Genomic DNA, 24,117 nt, shown 5'->3' on the forward strand with positions numbered 1-24,117 from the left:
ACTCCAGCTGGGAGAAATATCAATAACCTCAGATATGCAGATGACAGCACCCTTATGGCAGAAAGTGAAGAGGAACTAAAAGCCTCTTGATGAAAGAGAAAGAGGAGTGTGAAAAAGTTGGCTTAAAGCTCAACATTCAGAAAATGAAGATCATGGCATCTGGTCCCATCACTTCATGGCAAATAGTTGGGGAAACAGTGGAAACAGTGTCAGACTTTATTTTTTTGGGCTCCCAAATCACTGCAGATGGTGACTGCAGCCATGAAATTAAAAGACACTTACTCCTTGGAAGAAAAGTTATGACCAACCTAGACAGCATATTAAAAAGCAGAGACATTACTTTGCCAACAAAGGTCCGTCTAGTCAAGGCTATGGTTTTTCCAGCGGTCATGTATGGATGTGAGAGTTGGACTGTGAAGAAAGCTGAGCGCCGAAGAATTGATGCTTTTGAGCTATGGTGTTGGAGAAGACTCTTGAGAGTCCCTTGGACTGCAAGGAGATCCAACCAGTCCATTCTAAAGGAGATGGGTCCTGGGTGTTCTTTGGAAGGATGATGCTAAAGCTGAAACTCCAGTACTTTGGCCACCTCACGGGAAGAGTTGACTCACTGGAGAAGACTCTGATGCTGGGAGGGATTGGGGGCAGGAGGAGAAGGGGATGACAGAGGATGAGATGGCTGGATGGCATCACCGATTCGATGGACATGAGTTTGAGTGAACTCCGGGAGTTGGTGATGGACAGGGAGGCCTGGTGTGCTGTGATTCATGGAGTCGCAAAGAGTCGGACACGACTGAGCGACTGAACTGAACTGAACTGATACTCCGGCTTCCCTGGTGACTCAGTGGTAGAGAATCTGTCTGCAATTCAGGAGACACAAGAGAGGCAGGTTTGATCCTTGGGTCGGGAAGATCCTCTGGAGGAGGGCATGGCAACCCACTCCAGTATACTTGCCTGGAGAATCCCATGGACAGAGGAGCCTGGCAGGCTGCAGTCCATGGGGATGCAAAGAGTCAGACACGACTGAAGCAACTTAGCATGCACGCAAAAGCTATACTCATCATCATTATTGGGACTGATTGTAGTTTTTATTGTTGGCTTATAAGAAAGATTTTTTTTAAACTGCACTGCTCACCAAGAAACAAAATATCTGCAACTTTTTACAAAAGGTCTGAGATGAACACAGTGAACTCATAGAGTGTGAAGACCTACAAAGACCGCAGTTAGAAGCAAAGCTGTTGATTTGATCAACCCTAAAGGGAGGTTTACCAGATCCTCACTCGCAAAGCCGACTCCTAGAAGTCTACACAGCATGCACACAGGAAGAGCCTTTACCCACAGCATAGAGACCTAGCGCATAAGGGCCCAGGGGACCTGGAACCCAGCCACCTCATTTTACAAACAAGTAAACTCGAGTCCCGAGAGTGCTGCAGAGCTGCTGCCAACAAGAATGAGTTTCTGCCTTGTGGGGGAAGTAGTGGGCATGGAAGGTGGTTCGTCGAAGTCTTCCTTAGTCACCATTTGTGGAGATGGTCCCTGACCATCTGGCACCAGAGTGCAATGCAAAGATGAAGAGGGTGTGAGCAGATGCTCTTCCAAGTCATTCACAGCAATTCAAGAAGGAAAAAGAGTTCTGAGTAGCTGTTTTAAAGGCTTTGCTTAAAATTAGCTCTATTGAATTCAGAGGGTAGGAATGTATGTACACAGAGCTGAAAAATTAAAATGGAGCAAATTTCCAGCAAAGACCAGAATAAAAGCTAAAAACCTACTCCCAGAGATGACAACATATCTGAGGAACAGATGTACCCAGGACTACAGCCAAGACGGACAGACCAAAAGGACTTCTTGTGGCCCCTCCTCACAAGCAGGTGACACGCCAGGGTCTCAAGTAACTCAGATTGTGTCCTGTGAGTGTGGGGACACAAGGGCAGAGGGAGGCTTAAGGAACCCTGTAACTTCAGAAACTGGAGACTACTCTAGGATTAACCCTGGTGATCACACAATATAACCATGGAGGGGCCCAGAGAATGCTGCAAGGCAATGGATCCCCAGAATTCTAAGAGGAGAAGTGACTCTGCAGACTGGATGCTGTCACAAAGCTTTGAGACGGTAGTAAGAAATATGACAGAGACTCATAGATAGGAGCAGAGAGTTCCTGGTGGGAAAGGAGAGAAGGAGGGAGAGAGAACTTCGCATTATTCAGGGGACCCAGCCGCAGGGTGCGGGGACCCCAGGTCTCTGCAGCACCTGATGTTGCCCAAAGCTTATTATGCCATCTGTGTGACAGCTGCAGCTGTGCCCCTTGAATGGACCTGGGGTGGAGGTCCGCCCAGTGATCTGGGCCAGAGACTGCTGGTCCAAGTTCAAGGAGAAGACTCATCAACAAACTCACCTCCCTCTTTCCTGGGTTTCCACTGTAGAAACAGTAGCCCATCTCTTAATGCTCTGCTGTTCTTTGAATTAATGCCCCAGGAGCCTCTGAGCCTTGTTTTCAGAGCCAAACTGAAAGCTCTGCTTGTCCCTTTTGCTTGACGGATGAAGCCCATCAAGGAGTAGTGACTCACCCAGGGTCTCCCGGTCCATGAGTGGCGGGTATGGGTAGGCAATGGGGTCTTCTGATTCTCCCCCTTGCCACCTCCCCCAGGAGGCACCTGAGATGAGACCCCTTGTGTGTGCTTTTTCTCGTCTCCCACAATGCCTAGGTAAGTGCCACACACACCAGCAGCACTTAATATCTGTTGATAGCAATATAAACTATAAAGAAAGGTGAAGGAAGTCTGGATTAATTTTTTCAGAGAAGAATGAGAAAGGCTATGGAGAAGTAGCTGGAAAAGTGTTGGGGAAGATGCAGCCCAAAGTCCTCCTTCTACATAGGGTATCAAGTAATCTCTGGAATGACAAGAATTTGGAGAGAGGGAATGATGAACTTTTTTTTAAAAATTCTATACTTTGTGATTGTGCTTTCTTAAAAATAAATTTATTTTTAATTGGAGGATAATTGCTTTACAATACTGTTGGTTTCTGCCATGCATCAACATGAATCAGCCATAGGTATACGTATGTCCCCTTCCTCTTGAACCTCCCTCCCACCTCTCTAGGTCACAGAGCACATGATTTGAGCTGCCTGCGTCATACAGCAAATTCCCACTGGCTATCTATTTTACATATGGTAACATATATGTTTCGATGCTACTCTCTCTTTGCCTGGTGGCTTAGAGGTTAAAGCGTCTGCCTGCAATGCGGGAGACCTGGGTTCAATCCCTGGGTCGGGAAAATTCCCCTGGAGAAGGAAATGGCAACCCACTCCAGTATTCTTGCCTGGAGAATCCCATGGACAGAGGAGCCTGGTGGGCTACAGTCCACGGGGTTGCAAAAAGTCAGACATGACTGAGCGACTTCTCTTTCTTTCTTTCTTTCTCCTTACCCCAGGCTCCCCTTGTGGCTCAGATGGTGAAGAATCCGCCTGCAGTGTGGGAGACCTGGGTTTGATCCCTGGGTTGGGAAGATCCCCTGGAGAAGGGGATGGCTACCCACTCCAGTATTCTGGCCTGGATAATTCCATGGACAGTATAGTCCATGGGGTCACAAAGAATCAGACGTGACTGAGCAACTTTCACTTTTGCTTTTTCCTCCTTTCCCCACTGTGTCCACAGTCTGTTCTTTATTTCTGCATCTCCACCGCTGCCGTACAAATATTTTATCAGTACCATCTTTCCCGATTCCATATATAAGTGTTAATACACGATATTTGTTTTTCTCTTTCTGACTTACTTCACTCTGTATAATAGTGTGTGGAGAAAAGGAAACCCTCTTGCATTTCTGGTGGGAATAAATTGATACAGCCACAATGGAGAACAGTATGGAGATTTCTTTAAAAGATTAGGAATAAAACTACCATATGGAGCTTCCCGGGTGGTCAAGTGGTTAAGAATCCGCCTGCCACCACAGAGGACATGGGTTTGATCCCTGATCCGGGAAGATCGCTTATGCCAGGGAGCAACTACGCCCGTGCATCACAGCTACTGAGCCCACATGCCCTAGGGCCTGTGCTCTGCAACAAGAGGAGCCTCCACAATGAGAAGTCTGCCTACTGCAGTCAGTGAGGAGCCCCTGTCACCACAACCAGAGAAGGCCCAAGGGCAGCAGCAAAGACCCAGTGCAGCCAAAAAGAAAGAAAGAAAGAACTTTACTGTATGACCCAACAATCCCACTACTGGGCACATACCCTGAGAAAATCATAACTGCAAAAGATACATGTACCCCAATGTTCATTGCAGCACTATTTATAATAGCTAGGCTATGGAAGCAACCTAGATGCCTATCAACAGATAAATGGATCAAGAAGTTGTGGTATGTATATATACACACTCAGCCATAAAAAGGAACGCATTTGAGTGAGTTGTAACGAGGCACATGAGCTTCTCAACATAAAGGGATAAAACAAGGAAACTCTACCAAGGGGGCTTTGGGCTCTTCACCCCGGGGGCAAAGTTTTAAAAGCAGGATGTTGAATCAACCGTCCCCAGTGACGTTCCTGTTTCAACAGAGATGACCAGCTTAGAGGTGCTATCTAAGTTATGACTCTGCACGCAAAAGGCAACCTCTTTGAAACTTATTCCCCAACAATACATGAGACCCTCAACTGTCCCACTTCTCAAATTGCTTCGGGAAGAGTCTTCACATCTTGAAGGAGAAGAAGGTAGTTCCACTTAAGCACATAAAAGAGGACACAAAATAAAATGTTTATTACTGTCTTGAGAATCTCTTCATGTATTAACAATGTGGAAGGCCCCAGTGCTGGCAAAATCATGTTATCTTAACTCTACACAGCTTCCTCTGGGGAGAACGAGGACCAGCTTCACCTAGCACACCCCCACCCTGCCAGTACAAAGTGAGCGCTGGCACGCGCTCATCTTGGCAGACTTGAACCTTCCACAGAGAGAGGTCTGCAAAGAACTCCAGAGGAACACGGAGGTTCTGCATAAATGTGATGCCAAAAAAACTATGGGCCAATGGTGAATTTCTGAGCTTCCTGTGTCAATTTCCCCCCCACCCTTATGTGTTAACTTTTTAATAAGTTTAAAAAAAGATTTTGGGGAAAATGTTTTACAGGTGCTACATTATTTATCAACACTTATCTTGCGGACAATATAAGTGCTTTAATGCTGTTAACGGCAGCAGGCCAGACTCCAGGCCAGACTCTGCTGCAATCCCCCACTTTTTGGCAGTCTTTGTAATCTCTGAAATCACTGCAAACACTGGGGAGAAGTAGCAACCACGGAAGGAACAATCTAGAGTTTCCTGTAAAAGGAGGGCAACTCTGACGTCAATAATACAGAGAACCTTGGAATTTTTGTTTCTGCTTTGTTTTAAAGCTAATCTAAAGCTCCTGGTGGCTGAAGCCCAAAGCTTTTCAACCAGAACTCAGAGGTCTGAGACCAACCTCAGATTTGGCTTCTCCCTGGGCGTTGGGAAGGGAAGACTCTCATTACTGAACTCAAGTCACTGCCATCTGGGTTGAACCACCAAGGGATTCTGAATTGATGCAGGATTTACATAAATGTGCCTTAACATACAGAAGAAGGGGAGAGTAATATGCTCTGTGTAAAGTGAGAAATCACACACATACACACACAACAACCAGTTAAAAAACTGTTTCAGGATTTGTTCTATCTATTAAATGAGGCACCACACACTCAACCCCATTGACACAGAGGAATTCTTTATTCCTATCGTCACTATCTCCTTTCTGAAAATTAGATTTAAAAATCCCTCATATAACTTGTATAAGCTGGTACTGTCTGCATTTTCATTAATAACCAGTGTGTTACCAGACATTATTTGTTTTATTTTCTAAAGTCTGAAGAAACGAAAGTAATCCTGCTTCACTTAAGCTACAACATGCTGCTGCTGCTGCTAAGCCGCTTCAGTTGTGTCTGACTCTGGGCGACCCCATAGACGGCAGCCCACCAGGCTCCGCCGTCCCTGGGATTCTCCAGGCAAGCACACTGGAGTGGGTTGCCATTTCCTTCTCCAATGCATGAAAGTGAAAAGTGAAAGTGAAGTCCCTCAGTCGTGTCCAACTCTTAGTGACCCCATGGACTGCAGCCTACCAGGCTCCTCCATCCATGGGGTTCTCCAGGCAAGAGTACTGGAGTGGGTTGCTATTACACCACACTATAATATGCCAATTGCTAAAATGATTCCCAAACCAGTTGGATTAGAGAGAGAGGGAAGGTGGCCTAAAGATGGCATGCTTGGGACTGGGCTCAGCCCCACACTGCCTCTAGCTGACGGGACCTACACAGCAGCAAAAAAGAATAATTCACCATGACTGATTGGTCTCCTGGGAACCATTACATCAGAATTTTCTAAAGAAACTCTTGGAAGACCAAAATCACATGTCATATACATCAAAGCATTTCTATAACATCTTACTTGGTCTTCACGCTATGAGTTTCCCAGACTAGGCATTAGTGCCATCCCATTTTACATATGAGATAAGTGATGTCCAGAGAGGTTAACAAAGTCACACAATAGTATTGGGGCCAGAACCCAGGTATTCTCGCTCCTATTTCATACCCTTTCCCCTTGGAACATGGTCCTACATTAGGGACAAAGGCTCTGGCTGTTCTTTCCTCTTTGGTCATTCCCTGGGAGTCAGCTGCTGCAACAATCCACTGAAACACACACGCACAGACACACACACAAGATCATTTTTTTCCTCTCAATCTTCCAATGGCATGCTTGCAAGGCCATGGGAAGGCCCACCTTCATGAGAGGAAGCACAGCCCAGAAATGAAAAGCTTGGTCTCTGAAGCCAGGCTGCCTGGGTTCACATCTCAGCTCTGCCGTTTATCAGCTGTGGAACTGTGGGCAGGATTCTGTGCCTCAGTTTCAACTAAATATAGGAGACATAAGAGAACACAGCTCATAGGGCTTGCGGGAAGCAGGCGCTGGAAGCAGAATGTGGGTGTTCGCAACTGCCTCTCACAGAGGTGCTAGAAAGACAGGAAACGAGCTTTTTCTGACTTTAGCTCCAAACCACCTTGGTATATGTGCACCCCATACACACTAAGCATGAATCTGAGCAAGCTCTGGGAGTTGGTGATCGACAGAGAAGCCTGGTGTGCTGCAGTCCATGGGGTCGCAAACAGTAGGACAGGACTGAGTGACTGAACTGAACTGATACACACTAAATGTTCAATGAACATCAGCAATCATCACTGGTATTATCAGAACGCAGGCTTTAGAGTTGGCTTCAATCAGGTTCAAATTCATCCACAGAACAGATCTGTCATTTTAGGAAAGTGACTTGGGGGTCTCTGAATCTCAATTTGCTCATCCATAAGATGGGAGGAACAACGTCACCCTCCTTTGCAGGGTTGCTCCGAGAATCAGATGGCCTACTGCAAGTAAAGCGCCCAGCAGTGTGCCCAGCACATGGCTGGAGCCAGAACTGTTAGTTACCTTCTCCACCCACCCTCTACCGTTGCCAAACGATGAAGGTCTACATTGGGTATCCATTCGTTTCATTGTTTCCACATCTCAACCAAAACGTGGCAGACATGTATTAGAATACCTGAAGCAGGAGAGATGTCTTCTTTATAAGGTATTTTATTTACTAAGTGGCATTGCCTCATAGCATTAGGTGAAGAGGGAAAACTGACATTTTCTATAAAATAAGCTCTAGGTTGCTATCACTCTCATTTGATCTCACAGCTCTGATAATATCACAACTCTCAGAAAGCCTTTTTGAGAAATCATATATTCTGGCTTCTAGGGTCCATGTGTCATTTATAATAGGCCAACGTTTCAGCTTTGTTAGAGACAGGGGTAGTATGCTGGTCAAACCGACCGTTGGGCATGTGGCTGGAGCTGAAAAGTGGGCCTCAGGTGGGGACCTGTGTCCCCTTCTTGAGCAGCAGGTCTGCTGAGAGAATGAGCGACTGTAAAGGAACCTGAAGGGACACCTTTCTGCCCTGCACACAGGAGCTGAACTGTAGCATTGTTTGGCTGGAGATGTGGGTTAAGAATGTGCTGGTTCAGTTTTACTGAATTGATTTTCAGTCTGAGGATTTCTTAAGGTCAAATTGAATTATTTTAAACAGTCAAAAATTGAGCTATAATTGATATATAACATTATGTAAGTTTAAGGTACAACATGCTGATATGTTAATATATTTCAGTAAGATCACCACCGTAGTGTTCATTAACCCCTCTATCACATAGAATTTTTATCATTTCTCTTTTCTGGTGGGAACAACCAAGACCTAGTCTCTTAGCAACTTTGACATTTTTAATACTGTATTGTTGACTATAATCACTACACTATATTGGAGCTTCAGGATTTATTTGCCTCCCAGTTCCAAGTATGTACCCTTAAACGTCTCCCATTTCCCTGTTCTCCAGCCCCTGGCAACCACCAGGGGCTACTCGGTTTCTATGAGTTCAGCTTTTCTAGATTCCACATATAATAGGCATCATACAGTACTTGTCTTTCTCTTGGTGTAACACCCTTGAGGTCCACTCACACTGTCACAAGTGACAAGCTGAATAATATTCCATTGCATAGATATACTACATCTTCTTCATCCATCTGCTGATGGACACTTAACGCTGTTAATTTAAACTATTTACGGATTATGCTTAGCGAACTGATCTCAAATGTCTCCTTCAACACAAAGCAACTGAAATTCCACGTACAGCTGCAAATTATTTCTCCCTTCTTGTGGAACTTAAGTTCAGTAACATTGTAACTGTCATTCTTAAATGAGACTACCATTGTCTCTATTATTTTCTTTGGCTCCCCTCCTCGATCTGATTGATTATATCATCTTGCACACCACAGCTGTTGACTAAGCACCGCATATACAGAACGACTGGATGGATTACTTGGTTGCAGACAATTTGAGGGCTGTCGCTCTTGGTGTCAATTTAAGAGACTGAAAATAAACAAGCCTGACTACTAAAACCATTTCCTTAAAAGCACCAGAACCTGAACAGAGAAAGATCTCAGTCTTTGATTCTTGCGGCTTCATACTCTGATGTGATTTTAAATAGGAGGTAAAAGAGTGAGAGAACAGTGTGGCTTAGTTAAAATGCCTCAGTGCCTGAATCTTTCTAATAGTGCTCTAGGAGGAACCATTGTTTCTTTGTCAATTTCATTAACTGAAAATAAATAAGAAATGGCCGCAGTACTACATCAATACTGGCACCAGGATTAAGTCCTGAGAAGATAATGCCCAGTACGTGTTGCTTGGATTGCTAGCTTCAGGACCCCTAGGTCCTGAGCAGCTGGCTCTCCCTGGAAGGCCCCGCTGGATGAAGGCAGTACTGCTGCTGCTGTTTCTGCTGGAGGCTGTTCAGCTCTGCGACCACCCACAACCCAGAATTCTCGACCAGGATCTCACGGGGCCAGGACGCCCACCTCTGCCACTGCTGCTGGGGGTCACCCGTCACCTCACTTGCCTCCTTCCTTCAGGAGAAGGAGGAAGTCTGCCCCTCCTTAATTAGCCTTCCAGGTACCTGCCCACTGCAGGGCGCAGCTGCCAACAGTGGGATAACAATGCAGTCTGTTTCAACAGCGCCTTTCAAAACCCAGGGTTCACACGGCTGCCAATTCCTCGACTGCTCATTCAGGCAAGCGAAGTGACCAGAAGTTACTAAGGGAAAAGGAGCCGTGGTTCTGCTGGAAATGCAGCATTATGCGTGGTCATGTTGGCAAATAAAGGGAGGAAAACAGTCTCAGAAACACAAAAGCTGTCCTCTGGGCTGGGAGACAAAATGAGTACTGAAGGCCACTGGCTCAGTGTCCAAGAGGCAGCGAGTGTCGCTCTGCTCAGCAGAAAATCATGCTGGTCCACAGTCGGGAGCCTGGCTTGAGTCCTGCTCTCCCCAGACCAGCTATACACTCCTGGGCAGATGACTCGGCCTCTCTGTGCTCCGTCCACCTCTCCTAAGGCTTCATGAGATGGTCCTTGTTTTCTCTTCGTGAATGTCAACCTGAAAGCCATTTCATTTGGCCGAGACTTGGTATGTTCATCCTTGGCTCTGTGCCTCGGTTTCTTGATTCAGCTGTGTTGATAGCCATGCCCTTCACTGAGGGCATTTTCCCTGAATGACTAAAACGTGAGAACAACATCTGTCATAGACTGTATGTCCCAAAGATGTCAATGATAAAGCTCCCCTGTCCCACATGCTCTTAACAGCATGACCTTGACATTCTCTCTGAAGAGGTGGAGCCTGTGTTTCCACTCCCGGGTCTGGGCTGTGACTGCTCTCATCCGCTGAGTAGGGTGGAAGTGATATGGGGCTGTTTCCTGAAACAGCCTCATCTCACCTGGTGGCTTCAGCTTCCTACTCCTTGGAAGCCAGATACCACATGAGAAGTGTACCTGCCTAACCCAAAGACCACCACTCTGCGAGAACTCCAAGCCCCATGGAGATGCCACTGAAGAGAGACAGCAGCCTAGGAACACTGAGCTACCAGGCACCTGAGTGAAGAAGCCATTGGAAGTGGATTCTCCAGCCTCACCTGCTCCCAAATGCCCCCATGTGGGTTAAAAAGGAACTGCACCACGGAGCCCTTCCCAAATTCCTGAATCCACCAAATTTGTTTCATGAGCAAAATAGTTGTCTTAAGCGACCATGTTTTGGTGTAGTTTATTACACATGTACATAGGAAAAGAGAGCAGAAACAACTGTTATCTGCAGTACCGGACAAATACAGATGGTCTCATTTTAACAGACCTGTTCCTAGAAGCATTTGCTGAAAATCAACACAAAATTACACATGAAATTATTTTTTAATCTTCTGCATTTACATTTAAATTTTGGAGGATTTCCTTAGTGGTCCAGTGGTTAAGAAAATCCACCTGCCAATGCTAGGGTCGTGGGTTCGATCCCTGGTCTCCTGAGCTCGCATGCCACAGCTGCTGAGGCCCATGCTCTGGGTCAACAGAAGGAGAAGCCGTTGCAAGGAGAAGCCCACGGACAACTAGAGTAGCCCCTGCTTGCTGCAACTAAAGAGAGCCCTCACGCAGCAACAAAGACCCAGTGCAGCCATAAATAAATCAATAAATCTGGGAAGAGAATCACCAAATCCCATTGCAATCCAAGTATACTCATTGGCTTAGGCCTCATCTCCTTCTGGAAAAGCCATCCTTACACCCAGCCAGGGTAGGTGTCCCTGGCAGAGCATCCTTTCATGGCGGCAGAGCATCCTTTCATGGCACCAGAGCTCAGCACTGAATTTGCCTGTTTGCTGTCTGCCCCTTGAAGGCAGGGGTCATAGCCACTCCTCCTTGCAAGAGCTGAGTCATAATGGCTAATGCAGAAAGTATGACTGAGATAGTTCTAACCACTTGACATATTATCTTATGTTTGTATCAGTTCACTTAATGTTTTCCATAGCTTTGTGGGGTAGGCACTATTATCACTCCCAATCTCCAGATGAGGAAACTGAGGCACAGAGAGGCTAAGTACCTTGCCCAGCGTTACCCAGCTAAGTAACCAGCAGAGTCTGGCTTTGAACCCAAACAGCTGGGGTCCTGAGTCCATGCTCTTGGCCATTATAACACATGACTTCTCCTTTAACATTCAGGATTCAATAAATGTTTTTGACTCAATGAGTCAACAACAGAAATCAAACCCAAGCTTCTCACACAGATGAGGATTTCTGAAAGAAAAAAACCAGTGCCGTGTGAACAAAAATCAATTCTAAGAACTACACGCAGACATAAAAAATCCCATATAAATGCTAAGTAATGACAGCGAATTTGCTACAAAGACCAGAAATAAGCCTGAATGAGAAAAGATACTCCCTACCCTTCCTGTTTATCTATTAGTGCTAATCTAGTCAGTAGCCACTAATAGAATTACTTTGGGAAAATCTATTCTAAGAGGAACCAAGGGAGGACACAGATAAATAAAGCTCACATACAAATACTGGAATCTCAAGTTCATTCACCGTTCATTTCTGAAAGTGTCTCTACCAGACCTACTGATCTGTATCATCTCTTCCCCCTTTGTCTCCATCTGGGCCAGGGTATAACAAAAGAGGAAGGAGACAAGCAAAGCTTTCACAAAAAGCAATGCCTGGGAAAAACACCCCTGATACACTGAGAACTGGCTGCAAGTGGCCATGCCTGAACTGGGAGGTCCCGGATACAAAGACTGTAGAGGATGCATGAACACAAAGCCTTGTTGACCAGATTTCAAACTTTTTACTGTTGCTACTGGACAGCACGTTGTGTACAGACCAGCAGCATCAGCAGCATGCTAGAGCTTAGCAGAATTGCAGTACCTTGCAGTCTGGCCCCAGGACAACTGAATTTGAATTTGCCAACGTGGGCAGGAAAGTTTGAAAGCATTGAAAAGGACTGGACCACATGAATGTGGGGGACGGTGGAAAGGAAGGGAGGCATCTGTCCTGAAGCAGTGACCCTCTGGCCTCCCTACCCTGCCTTACCTTCAATATTCCTGCTACCTCCATTCCAAATGTCACACAGCCAGTGACACATCAGTGTAAAGCTGATGGAAACGGTCACTGGGAGTGGGTGGACACCAACTCAGACTTTGTGGAGTCAATGGCAACAAACCTAGAGTCCCAGTTCCACAGGTTACTGGCTGTGATAAAAGAATTATTTAACCTGCTTGAAGCACCAATTTCTCATCTGTAATACACGGGAAATAAGCATGGTGCCTGGCATTAGCAGGAAAACTGCATGTTCGGGTCCAACAGAGTGCGGGGCGCAGGAGGAGAGTGAGGTCAGAAAAGGGGCCAGCCCTGCCTGCAACCCTCCAAGCCAGGCTCCCTCTGGACTTGGAGACAGAACAGACGGAACTACTTCATCTCCAGATGCCAGAGATCAGGACTTCTCATTCCACGTCAGACCTCAGAACCAGACTTCATTCCTCGGAACCAGAAGTGACTTAAGAACACATTCATTTTACAGCCAAGGAAGCTGGAACCCAGACAGTTTAATGCTTGGGACAATACCACCTTCCTTACCCAGTTCCTTTGTCGTGAATGCCAAAGAGCAGTGTTCTAAATGCAGATCTAATTACTTCTCCTCACAAATATCCTGAAAATGATTTATTATACACTCAGAGAAGACAGTAGGATGGGGTGATCAAAGGCCCAGGAGACCACCTTCGAATACATCTCCGCCACTGATTGTGTGACCCTAGTAAAGTTATGTACTCAAAATTTCTGGAGCTTACCTTTTCACCTGTAAGAGACCCATCAGACCATCTTTAATGTCATTTCTAGCTACAAGCATCACTGACTCAATGGACATGAATTTGAGCAAGCTCCAGGAGATGGTGAAGGACAGGGAAGCTTGGCATGCTGCAGTCCATGCTGGGGTCGCAAAGAGTCGGACACGACTGAGCAGCTGAACAAGCTACAAGCAATTCAGTCCAGATGAAATGCCAGTTTCTCTATGGATGTAATTTTCAATACTGTCCACGAGATGGCAGAACACTTCCTTTAGTCCAGCATAGTGACACAAAGGGAAGAAATTCTAAGGAATTAGTACGTATTTTTCAAAGCATTCAGTTTTCAACAGATTAATTATAACTGGATGTATCTTAGTGTTACTCATTCTAGTCAAGCATTTGGCCAGCAGTAAGCCATATGCCATGAGAAAAGGAAAGTTTTAAAGGGCTAAATTAGGATTTTAAGGTATGAAACTCGGATGAGCACAGGGGCAGATGCAGAATTAGGGACATTGATAAGTGCAACCTGGCCACCCAAACACGACAAAGAAACTGCCTTCTTGACAAATGAAGCACAAAAGGCGATTATCTACAAAATGTTTGGATATACAAACATTTAAAAAACATTTTCACATAAAGAATCTGAAAAAGAATAGATACACGTATATGTATAACTTGAGTCACTTTGCTGTATATGTGAAACTAACGCAACACTGTCAATCAAAGATACGCCAATATAAAATGCAAAGTTTAAAACCAGCGTTTTCACATGGAAAAGTGACACAAAATAGACAAAGAAAAAAATAATTAGATTACAAACAAAGTTTTGCATTTAAAAATGCAGAGAGATTAAACACCCTGTGCTGTCCTGAAACCAAAGACAGACCTAGAAGAAGGACTGGTAAAATCAGAAAAGATTTTAGTTAATAGTTTTGTACCACTATTCAGGTTTGACAAGGGCACTACGGTTACGTAAAAAAAGGGAAGCTGGGTGATGGGAATATAGGATCTCTCTGTACTATCTTTGCCACTTTTCTGTATATCTCAAACTATCCCAAACCAAAGTTTTCATTTTAAAAATGGACAGAAAAGCAAGAGGAAAAAACAGCCAAGAAAGGACAGAAACATGGAGTTCCATAATAAACACAGGGTTTTGTAACTGACAAAACAAATGTCCTAGTTGATAACTTAAGAGGAGGAAATTTAAAGTAGGAGGTAGTAGCTCACATGCAATATAACTAATAATGTGAATAAATAAAAATGGCAAAGCCTAGAGAACAGCGGGCAGCGGACAAAGGTGTCTTCTGGGGTATTAACAGATGGAATTACATGCTGCTGCAGCCTTCCTGAAAAACAATTTTGCAATAACTGACAGAAGCCATAAGCCGATAGCCTTTGACCTGGTAATACTGGTTTCAGCAATCTGTACCAAAGCAATGATCTAAAGGGAAAAAAAGCCACCTATTCCTATGAAGTTGCAGCTCTGCTCTGTAGTACTGGAAATTGTATGACTACTGGGTATCTAGACAGATTATGGTGCAATTATTTAAATAGAATAGTATTAATAGAATTAAGAATAATAAATCTGAGAACTGTGGAAAGGAACAGGTAAAACAATTTTTTAAGAGTTCAGTACACGCAATGTAGTATCCTGGATGAGGTCCTAGAACAAAAAAAGGCTATCGGTGGGAAACACTGGAAAATGGGAATGAACAAAGCCTATTTTAGTTAGTAATATGGTGTCAATATTATTTTCTTACTTTGGATAACTGTCCATGATTATGAAGATGTTATTATGGGAAGATAGGTGGAAGGTAATATGGGAACTCAGTCTTGGCGACTTTTGTATAAATATATAATTATCTTAAAAGAAAAAGCTAAAGAGCTCAGAATCATATACAAACTTATGCATACACGGCAATCAACTAAAAAACACATTCACTGTATAAAAAAGTAGGTCGGCTCATAAAACACTGGCAGAGTTATAAAAATACTTTGCTCTTGCAGGAAGGCAGGGGGTAGTGTGGGGAGAAGAGATCATTTATGCTGCTACTTAGATTTTCACTGAGCAACTGATTATCAGGATGTTTAGACTCAGAGTGGCTAGAGGGAATTTTGAAATATTCACATCCTGATGGCCTAAAAACAACTTTTATTTTTCCAGCAACTAGGTTTCATTGAGGGAGTAAGGAAGACACTTTTTCTAACAATCTATTTATTCTCCAGGGACTGTATTTAGAATTCCATCATACATGAAACTAAATATTTTTTTGTCCCTAAAGAAAGGACACCTTCTGCTTGTTTATGAGGCACTCAGTTCCTGGGTTGTTGGCAAATTAAAAAGAATGGAAAGGGTTAACTAAAGATACCCTTTAGATATCTTTAGATCTATGGAAAGCTTGAATATCTGGGAACCTACATCTTGCCACTTCTGCCTGCTTAGGTGCCCCAGCAGCATAAACAGGCAAGGAGAAACCAAGAGGCAGATGGGACAGGCCAGGGGGTAGTGGCGATGGAGAACCCCTCCAAAGTGGCCTCATCAATGTCAGTTCTAAACCAACGGACTTATTCCCAATTTGTAAAAAATAATTTCATTAAGTGTTGCTGGAAACAGCACTGAAGGATTATCTGAGCCTTCCCTGCACGGTCTCCCCCGGCCCATATCCGTCGCAGGGTGGCGAGACCCTGCATCCAGAGAAGCACAGCGAGACTCAATTTCCCCAAAGGGGCTCCATGTGCGTGGGGCATCCAAAGTGTGTGGCTCTGCCAACTGCCAGACACTCGATGAGCCCCTCTAGCCACCACTGCCCCCCTGACCCCGTCCTTCCTCCTGTTTTGGCCCAACTTTTATCAAAAGCCTGGTTGAAACGACATCACTGAGGGATGGTCTGAAAACACCTGTGGCCCATCCATTTCACTTCTAGACTTCACCTCTGACTCAAGTCAGACCAGAAAGCTGGTCCACACTGTCATAATTCTCCACCAGTTTACTTGAAATGGGTTTGCCATTTGCTTCCAATGAGCAAAATTCAAATTTCTCTCTCCCTCTCTTCCAATGAGCAAAATTCAAGTTCTCTCTCCCTCTCTCTCTCTGTGTATATAAGTGTGTGTGTGTGTGTGTGTGTGTGTGTGTGTGTGTGTGTATCTATATACATACTCCAAATAAACATATATATATATTTGGAGTATATCACATTAATTGATGGTGGCCCCTAAGTGAAGCTCCAATTGAGACTTTTTTTGGGGCAATCTAGTAAGCATGAGCTCTGGAGCCAAATCCTGACTCTGCTATTTAACTAGCTGCTTAACTTCCTATGCTTCAGTTTCCATATCTGCAATAATGAAACTCAGTTCAGTTCAGTCACTCAGTCATGTCCGACTCTTTGCAACCACATGAATCGCAGCACGACAGGCCTCCCTGTCCATCACCAACTCCCAGAGTTCACTCAGACTCACATCCATAGAGTCAGTGATGCCATCCAGCCATCTCATCCTCTGTCGTCCCCTTCTCCTCCTGCCCCCAATCCCTCCCAGCATCAGAGTCTTTTCCAATGAGTCAACTCTTCCTGTGAGGTGGCCAAAGTACTGGAGTTTCAGCTTCAGCATCATTCCCTCCAAAGAACACCCAGGGCTGATCTCCTTCAGAATGGACTGGTTGGATCTCCTTGCAGTCCAAGGGACTCTCAAGAGTCTTCTCCAACACCACAGTTCAAAAGCATCAATTCTTCAGTGCTCAGCTTTCTTCACAGTCCAACTCTCACATCCATACATGACCACTGGAAAAACCATAGCCTTGACTAGATGGACCTTTGTTGGCAAAGTAATGTCTCTGCTTTTTAATATACTATCTAGGTTGGTCATAACTTTTCTTCCAAGGAGTAAGTATCTTTTAATTTCATGGCTGCAGTCACCATCTGCAGTGATTTTGGAGCCCAAAAATATAAAGTCTGACACTGTTTCCACTGTTTCCCCAACTATTTGCCATGAAGTGATGGGACCAGATGACATGATCTTCGTTTTCTGAATGTTGAGCTTTAAGCCAACTTTTTCACTCTCCTCTTCACTTTCATCAAGAGGCTTTTAGTTCCTCTTCACTTTCTGCCATAAGGGTGGTGTCATCTGCATATCTGAGGTTATTGATATTTCTCCCGGCAATCTTAATTCCACCTTGTGCTTCTTCCAGCCCAGCGTTTCTCATGATGTACTCTGCATATAAGTTAAATAAGCAGGGTGACAATATACAGCCTTGACATACTCCTTTTCCTATTTAGAACCAGTCTGTTGTTCCATGTCCAGTTCTAACTGTTGCTTCCTGACCTGCATATAGGTTTCTCAACAGGCAGGTCAGGTGGTCTGGTATTCCCATCTCTTTCAGAATTTTCCACAGTTTATTGTGATCCACACAGTCAAAGGCTTTGGAGTAGTCAATAAAGCAGAAATAGTTCCAGTTTTTCTGGAACTCTCTTGCTTTTCCACGATCCAGTGGATGTTGGCAATTTGATCTCTGGTTCCTCTGCCATTTCTAAAACCAGCTTGAACATCTGGAAGTTCACAGTTCACGTAGCTGGGCTACTGAATCCCTTAAATTTTTGTGAGGATGAGAGTTAACAGAAATGAAGTCTTTAGGATTATGTCTGGCAAAAAATTAGTACTCAATAAATATACATTATTACAATTATTTTATAATAGAGCCCTGGAAAAACCATTGCATTCCATCAGGACCTGAGATGCTTCTACCTCAGGCAGAGTGCAGGCACAGAGGGCAGGAATCTGAAACCCTTCTCTCCCCCCAACAGGCTTGGGGTCCCCAAGAGTGCCAGTGACTTTCTATAGCAGGGAGACCTTCAGAATCTAGGTCCCCTAGACCTAGGGGAGGGGTGGGGGAGTTAGAAGCATACATTGTTTGCAGAAGTTCTTACAGGATTCTGAGATGCCCTTACAGGAATGCATACCATTTACTGTAAGAATCCTCAATGTAAATAATCACCAGGAAGCACAAAGATGAACCCAAAGGTCAATGCTCATAACTGTGCCAAGTCCTATATGCTGAAAAACCACGCTTTTTCCTTCTCCCCAGTCTGATCTGTCCTAACTCCATCTACTGTCCCAGTACAGACAGATGCACTGATTATCCATTATGTTTTCTGTGGCTTCTAAGTGTTCTTATAAGTCTTCTCAGATCTTTTATGGAACAAAGAAGGATATAAAATAAATAATACAACACATACACTTTTTGTTTTGAACTAAGTACAACTTCAGTTACTTATGAGAAAGCTGAGCCTCCTTATTCACATAAATTCCTAATAGGTGCTGGAATAGACATGCTGGCAATAGAACAGGGGAAGGTCAAGAATTCAGTAAGCAATAAACTGGGAGGAAAAAAGAGAAAGTGTCATCTTAGGTAACAGCTCAACCAGGCCTCCTATTCCTGTTACTAATTTGATCTGCATTCTGTGCATCACCCTCCTGGTCTACTCTCGTCAGTTTCACACTCAGCTTTACAGACATCACTGGCCCAGCCCTTCTGGGTAAAGCAAAATAATGCTGCTGCTCACCTTTCTTCCTCCAGCCTTTGCTGACAGCCCTTGTAAAACATCTGGTAGAAAAGCAAATTATTCACAGCCTGCCTTCTTGTGTTACTGCGTTCCTTCCCTTTCTCACCATACAATTTATCTTTAAAGGTCAGGGTGTCAGCAGCAGACCAAGAACTTGTTCAGAACACCGCTGGCTCTGGCGCAGCCATCATCCAACCAGTATGTGCTTAGAACGAAGCTCAGCAAATTAAGAGCAACGGAGATTTCAACTGCAAGCCCTGGGATTCTTACAGAACCAATGGCAATATGGAAGCTTTCAGCCTAGGAGCTAAGGTTTTGAACCTGGTTGCTGTTCCCCACTTAACTACTGCTACAGGAACCTATTTGCTGTTTTATGCATAGACATAGATCTGCTTTGGGATTCAGAAGAATATCTAGGTCCTGCTACATAAGATGCAAATGAAAATGTGTTTAAAAAGCAGTGGGAAAAAAGCTATAAAAAAGTATTGACATGAAGCTTTTTCCTCTCTTCTGCATTCTTTCTTTAGATTCCTAATGGTGTTACTTTTACATGTATTCAGTGCTGTGCTCTCTTGAGGATGGGGATACTTACAGGGTGAGTGCAGACCACCACAGGCCACTCATCCCCACAGACCATCAGCTGCTGGGATGATGTACCACGCCCTGGCCAAGAGTGGGGAAACTGAGCCAGGAATCTCCTTTCCCATGGACCCACCACCCTAGCTCACAGTAAACAGACGACCCTCCATTCTATTACGGCACCTGTGTCAGGGGATGCGAGGTACCTGAACTGGGAGTGGGCGGGGCCCCAATGCGTCACCGACTGAACACATCGCTATGCTGTCTGCCCGGGCTGGGCAGGTCACTACTTTGCTCCTTCCTAAGACATCATGGAGACTGTGTGCCTAACACAACCCTCCCCAGGCTCACACCCAGCCCCATACCAGGCTTGAAGGCAACAGCAAGCGGTGGGCAGGGGCAGGGATAGGGAGGTGGGCAGAGCCCGAGGTGCCAAGAAAAGGGGAACAGGGAGCCGAGAAGCAGAGGTAGGGAGGTGGCAGGACTGTGCATAAGCCAAGGCTCCAAGCCCCCCAGTGCACTCTCCACCGCCTCACTGGACTTTGCTTACAGAACACAAAGGCAAAGATAAAAGCTTTAAGAACATCAAGTGAGCAACTGCACAGAGAAACACAGGGCCCTGATTCTTAGGGATCAATGTACAACTGTAACAGCTCATACCCAGCACGAGAAATCCTGAGCAAAAGTTCACTCTCCCTTTCCACCATAAAACAGGCCAGTGTTTACCACAGGGATGGCAAGGAACTTTCACTGTGCACATGTATGAGCTGCCCTGGAGGAGATGGGCGTGAGGGGTCCAGAGCACCTGTTCAACTCCCCTTCCACTGCATTACAGGGTAGAGCCTGGCTTATCTTCAAAGGCTTCTGAAGCCCACCTGTTCAAACAATAATTTTATCGTGTTGCACAAAGAACTGATGGAGTGAGATACAAGCAGAGTTGTGATGATTACAGAAACCCTCCCAAACCTAACTTGGCTGAAAGGATTTACTTTAAGTGTTAGGGAGATTAGGAACGAGAGAGGACTCAGGGATAATTGCTTATTAAGTGGCTCTGGGTTAATAGTTTATAAAACCTGGGCCATTATCCCAAGTCATTATTCTGATGCAAGAATATAACTTGGTTACTGAAAGCACATTTCTTACAAACCTTAGCTTCTGGGTCACTGTTGATACTACAAGAATCATCATCATCGGCATGTGGAACATTTCTAGAAAGAAAAACAGAAAATGGGACTTAGGATTCTATTGCAATCTCCAGCTGCACAAAGCCACACCTTCTGGCAGGTTAAGTCCAATGTCCTACCTGAGTTTCAAGGATGCATAGCGCAGGGTGGCTCCTTCAAACTCTTTTAAACTGGGGTCTGGGTTGACTGTGGCCGCGTGCAAGTCCTAGAGGAAATGAGATCCCTGTTAATGCAGAAAGGCAGAAGGCCCAGTACACGGCCTCAGATATTAGAAGGGAGAGAAATCCTCCCAGCACGAGGCAGAGAGTGTACGTGAGCTCAGGCAGAAAAAAAGGCATGCATGGGCTGCTGATACCGGCTCAGTGCAAATGCTGGTTCTTACAAGACAACAGGAACCTGGGGCGACCAGTCTGAAGTCATTCACAATGGGAGACATCAAAAAAAGCGACATGTGTGAGCCCCACCGCCTGAGCCAGAAGCCCCTCAGTCCGTCCCTGCAGAATGCATGATTTTCACAAAGAAGATGCAGCCACAGCCATGCAAAAAGGACAAAATATTGAATGAGCTAAAATCTGACAATATACTTGCCTTCCAAATGTCACTATTAATCTTTCCCCCATTCAGAACAGCAAAATCACTCCATGGCTGTTTCTAGACATACAATTATTCACATAGGAAAAAGCACATTGATTTAAAAAAAAAAAAGAAAATAATAAAAGGGTAGAAAAGGAAAGAAAAGAAAAGAAAACACACACACAAGACACTGTTGTTAGCATTGATATTCACGGGATGGGTTAGGGAACAAATTCACTCTAACACCAACACGTAGCTTGCTCTCCCTAGATCCACATCGTCACTAGAGGCCCAGGGTAGGAGGGCAGGAGGGCGCTTTAATTACTTACCAAGACAAATGGCTGAATGTTATTACCAGACAGGGAAGTTATTATCTACATGTGGTCTTAAAAGCACACAATATGCATCGAAGTATTAAAGGCCTAGCATACCTCATTCCATAAGAATTTTTTCTCTCCTACTAACCAAAAGAACTGTTTTCTTGAGTTCATAGGCTGGTCAATGAGCTGGTTGAAAACTGGGGAGTGTCCATAGCTAGGGGCATAACTAAACTAGGGGCCAAATTATCTCCACTTAAGAAAAAAACAATAATAAAGGAGGGTAAGGCACCCTGCCTGACCTCATCTTGCTGAGATTTAATCTAATAAAAAAGAGTCTAGACAATCTAATGTAAATTCCCCTCATTCATACAAAGCTCTACTTCCTTGCCACCCAAGCCTCTTCACAAATTAATATTCAGTCACAAAATGCTTTCCTAAACATAGTTATAGGACGAAGCGTGAAGCCTTGCCTTGCTGGCAAACCTCTTATAATAGACTTAGAATCTAAACGACTCCTTCCTTCATTCACCTCAGATAACATGGGACCATCTTTTTTCTTTCTACTCCATTAACTGAATATTCAAATATTTTTTATGTGACGTTTGGGGAATTAAATGATACTAATGAGACACCCAGGTACACTCTCACGAACTTGTTCCACTGATCTGTCAGGCAGATCTCTTTTCTTGAATAAGTCAACAGGAGGAACTCTTCCACCAAGTAACTTTTCAACTAAAGTTCTTTGAAAATGAGATGGTAGTGTTGACCCATAGCTTCGGCACACAATGAATACAATTTTCAAAGCCACTCAGAACAGAAGTGGCTGAGTTCAAATATCCCAGGTGTTGACAAATGCATTTATTTGGCTCTGAAGGCCTCTCTGAGGGCAAAAGCATTGCAAATTTGGATCTATCATCACTGCACAGCTGGAGTCACTGTTGCTTTCTTTTCTGGATTAGGCAGCTGACCTGCAGTTTTTCAAACTTAGACCACTGGGTCTATTTATTTTTTAAAATGATCTCTTTTACCGAGCACAGAACAGGAAAGTCGTCCAGCCCCTCACCTCTTTCCTCACTCCATCCTCCAAAAAGTATTCGGTTTTCACTAAGGAGAAAATATTACAGGAAAATCTTCAACTTGTCAGTTGGGAGGACCTGCTGCTGCTGCTAAGTAACTTCAGCTGTGTCTGACTCTGTGTGACCCCACAGATGGCAGCCCACCAGGCTCCTCTGTCCCTGGGATTCTCCAGGCAAGAATACTGGAGTGGGTTGCCACTTCCTTCTCCAATGCATGAAAGTGAAAAGTGAAAGTGAAGTCGCTCAGTCGTGTCAGACTCTTAGCGACCCCATGGACTGCAGCCCACCATGCTCCTCCGTCCATGGGATTTTCCAGGCAAGAGTACTGTGAAGCCCCTAAAATTGGTGTGGGGTTTTGTGTTCTCCCTAACTGCATTCTTATGAAGAAATTTTTTTAAAAGGCATGTGTCTGACAAAAGTAATCTGAAATCAGAAATCATACTCAAAAGACACTGTGTTGGGATTATAGAGAGTGAAATAAGAGCATTTTTAAAAACAAGTATTCAGAAAAGGCTCTGGCATTTAATCAAACATTTGTCTGTACATGTGTGTTTAAATTTTTGTATATACATATTTACTCATTGGATGCAGGAGTCCCTGTAAAGTAAAAGTTGTTTATGCTTCTAAGATTGTATGAATTCAGCTCTCATGCTATGAAGACATGAGTCAGTGGGCAAACTTCCAACAATCACATTTTATAGATTTAAATAAACAAAGGTGATATACAGTGATTTTGCAAAATCTTAAAATAACATATAAGTATTCCTAAATAAACCCTTTAGCACGGAACTCAAGCAAAGAAAAATGGAAACTAGTGTGATTTACTATGAACAAGCCAGAGTCTTTTTTTCCTTCCTAAATTTAAAATTTTCACTGACACTGAAGATGAGAAATGTTCTCCTCCACATAAGTCATCGTAATTTTTCTTTTTTAAAATCAAGGGCAATGAAGGACAAAAACAACTTGTCTTAAATTTTAAGAATGATATTGTCTATTCATCTATTTTTTTAAATAAGAGAGGATACAACATTTTAGCTAGTAATTTAAAGAAAGAAGAAACCCACAGAGATGCTTGGGTTCTACAGAAAGTCTGTAGTTTGGGTGATAGGAGTGAGGGATGAAAGAAAAGAGAAAGACAATAAAAGAGGAAAAGGCAGGTGGAGTAACCTAGGAAAGACAGACACAGGACAGAGATAAAAGGAGAACAGAGACCATCATCTGTGAGCAACAACCTCTAATTGATCATCTCTCGGACAATGCAGCTAAAAAGCCCTGCACAGCGGAGAGATGCTGGTGTCAGTATTATGGTGGGCACACACTCTCCTGGTGCTTGCCATGACCCTGGCCAGGCTGCAGCAGCCCTTATCCTGATTATGGTGATCATGCTCAGGTCTGAGCCCCAAAATCCTAGCTCTGGGGGACTGACCCAGCACCTGGGGCATGGCACCTGCCGTGACCCTTCATGACCTTTCAGCATGGTGCCCTTCATGACCCCTTTAAGGGAATCTGATTGTATAACTACAGTAGAGTTTTCTTCTTCTAGATTTTTCTTCTGGGATCTTAGAAAGCAGTTCCTCAAATCAAACAAAATTGAGGCACTGTCCTTCTG

General features: G+C 44.3%; 1 protein-coding gene across 33 annotated transcripts in view; it reads right to left on the minus strand.

The window, feature by feature from the left end:
• APBB2 (amyloid beta precursor protein binding family B member 2) overlaps positions 1 to 24,117 on the minus strand; it is a 379,613-nt gene that overhangs the window by 90,669 nt on the left and 264,827 nt on the right. For 21 of the 33 annotated variants that reach the window (XM_060417042.1, XM_060417035.1, XM_060417047.1 and 18 more), the window contains 3 exons: positions 21,128 to 21,190; positions 20,659 to 20,744; positions 20,503 to 20,563 (listed from right to left, as the gene is read on the minus strand). In XM_060417042.1, coding sequence (XP_060273025.1) covers positions 20,503 to 20,563; positions 20,659 to 20,744; positions 21,128 to 21,190 — 210 coding nt within the window. The remainder of the gene's footprint in view (positions 1 to 20,502; positions 20,564 to 20,658; positions 20,745 to 21,127; positions 21,191 to 24,117) is intronic. The other 12 variants (XM_060417054.1, XM_060417051.1, XM_060417055.1 and 9 more) reach the window with 1 other exon arrangement.

The sequence above is a fragment of the Ovis aries genome, chromosome 6, assembly GCF_016772045.2.
Source record: "Ovis aries strain OAR_USU_Benz2616 breed Rambouillet chromosome 6, ARS-UI_Ramb_v3.0, whole genome shotgun sequence".
Taxonomy (NCBI): Eukaryota; Metazoa; Chordata; class Mammalia; order Artiodactyla; family Bovidae; genus Ovis; species Ovis aries.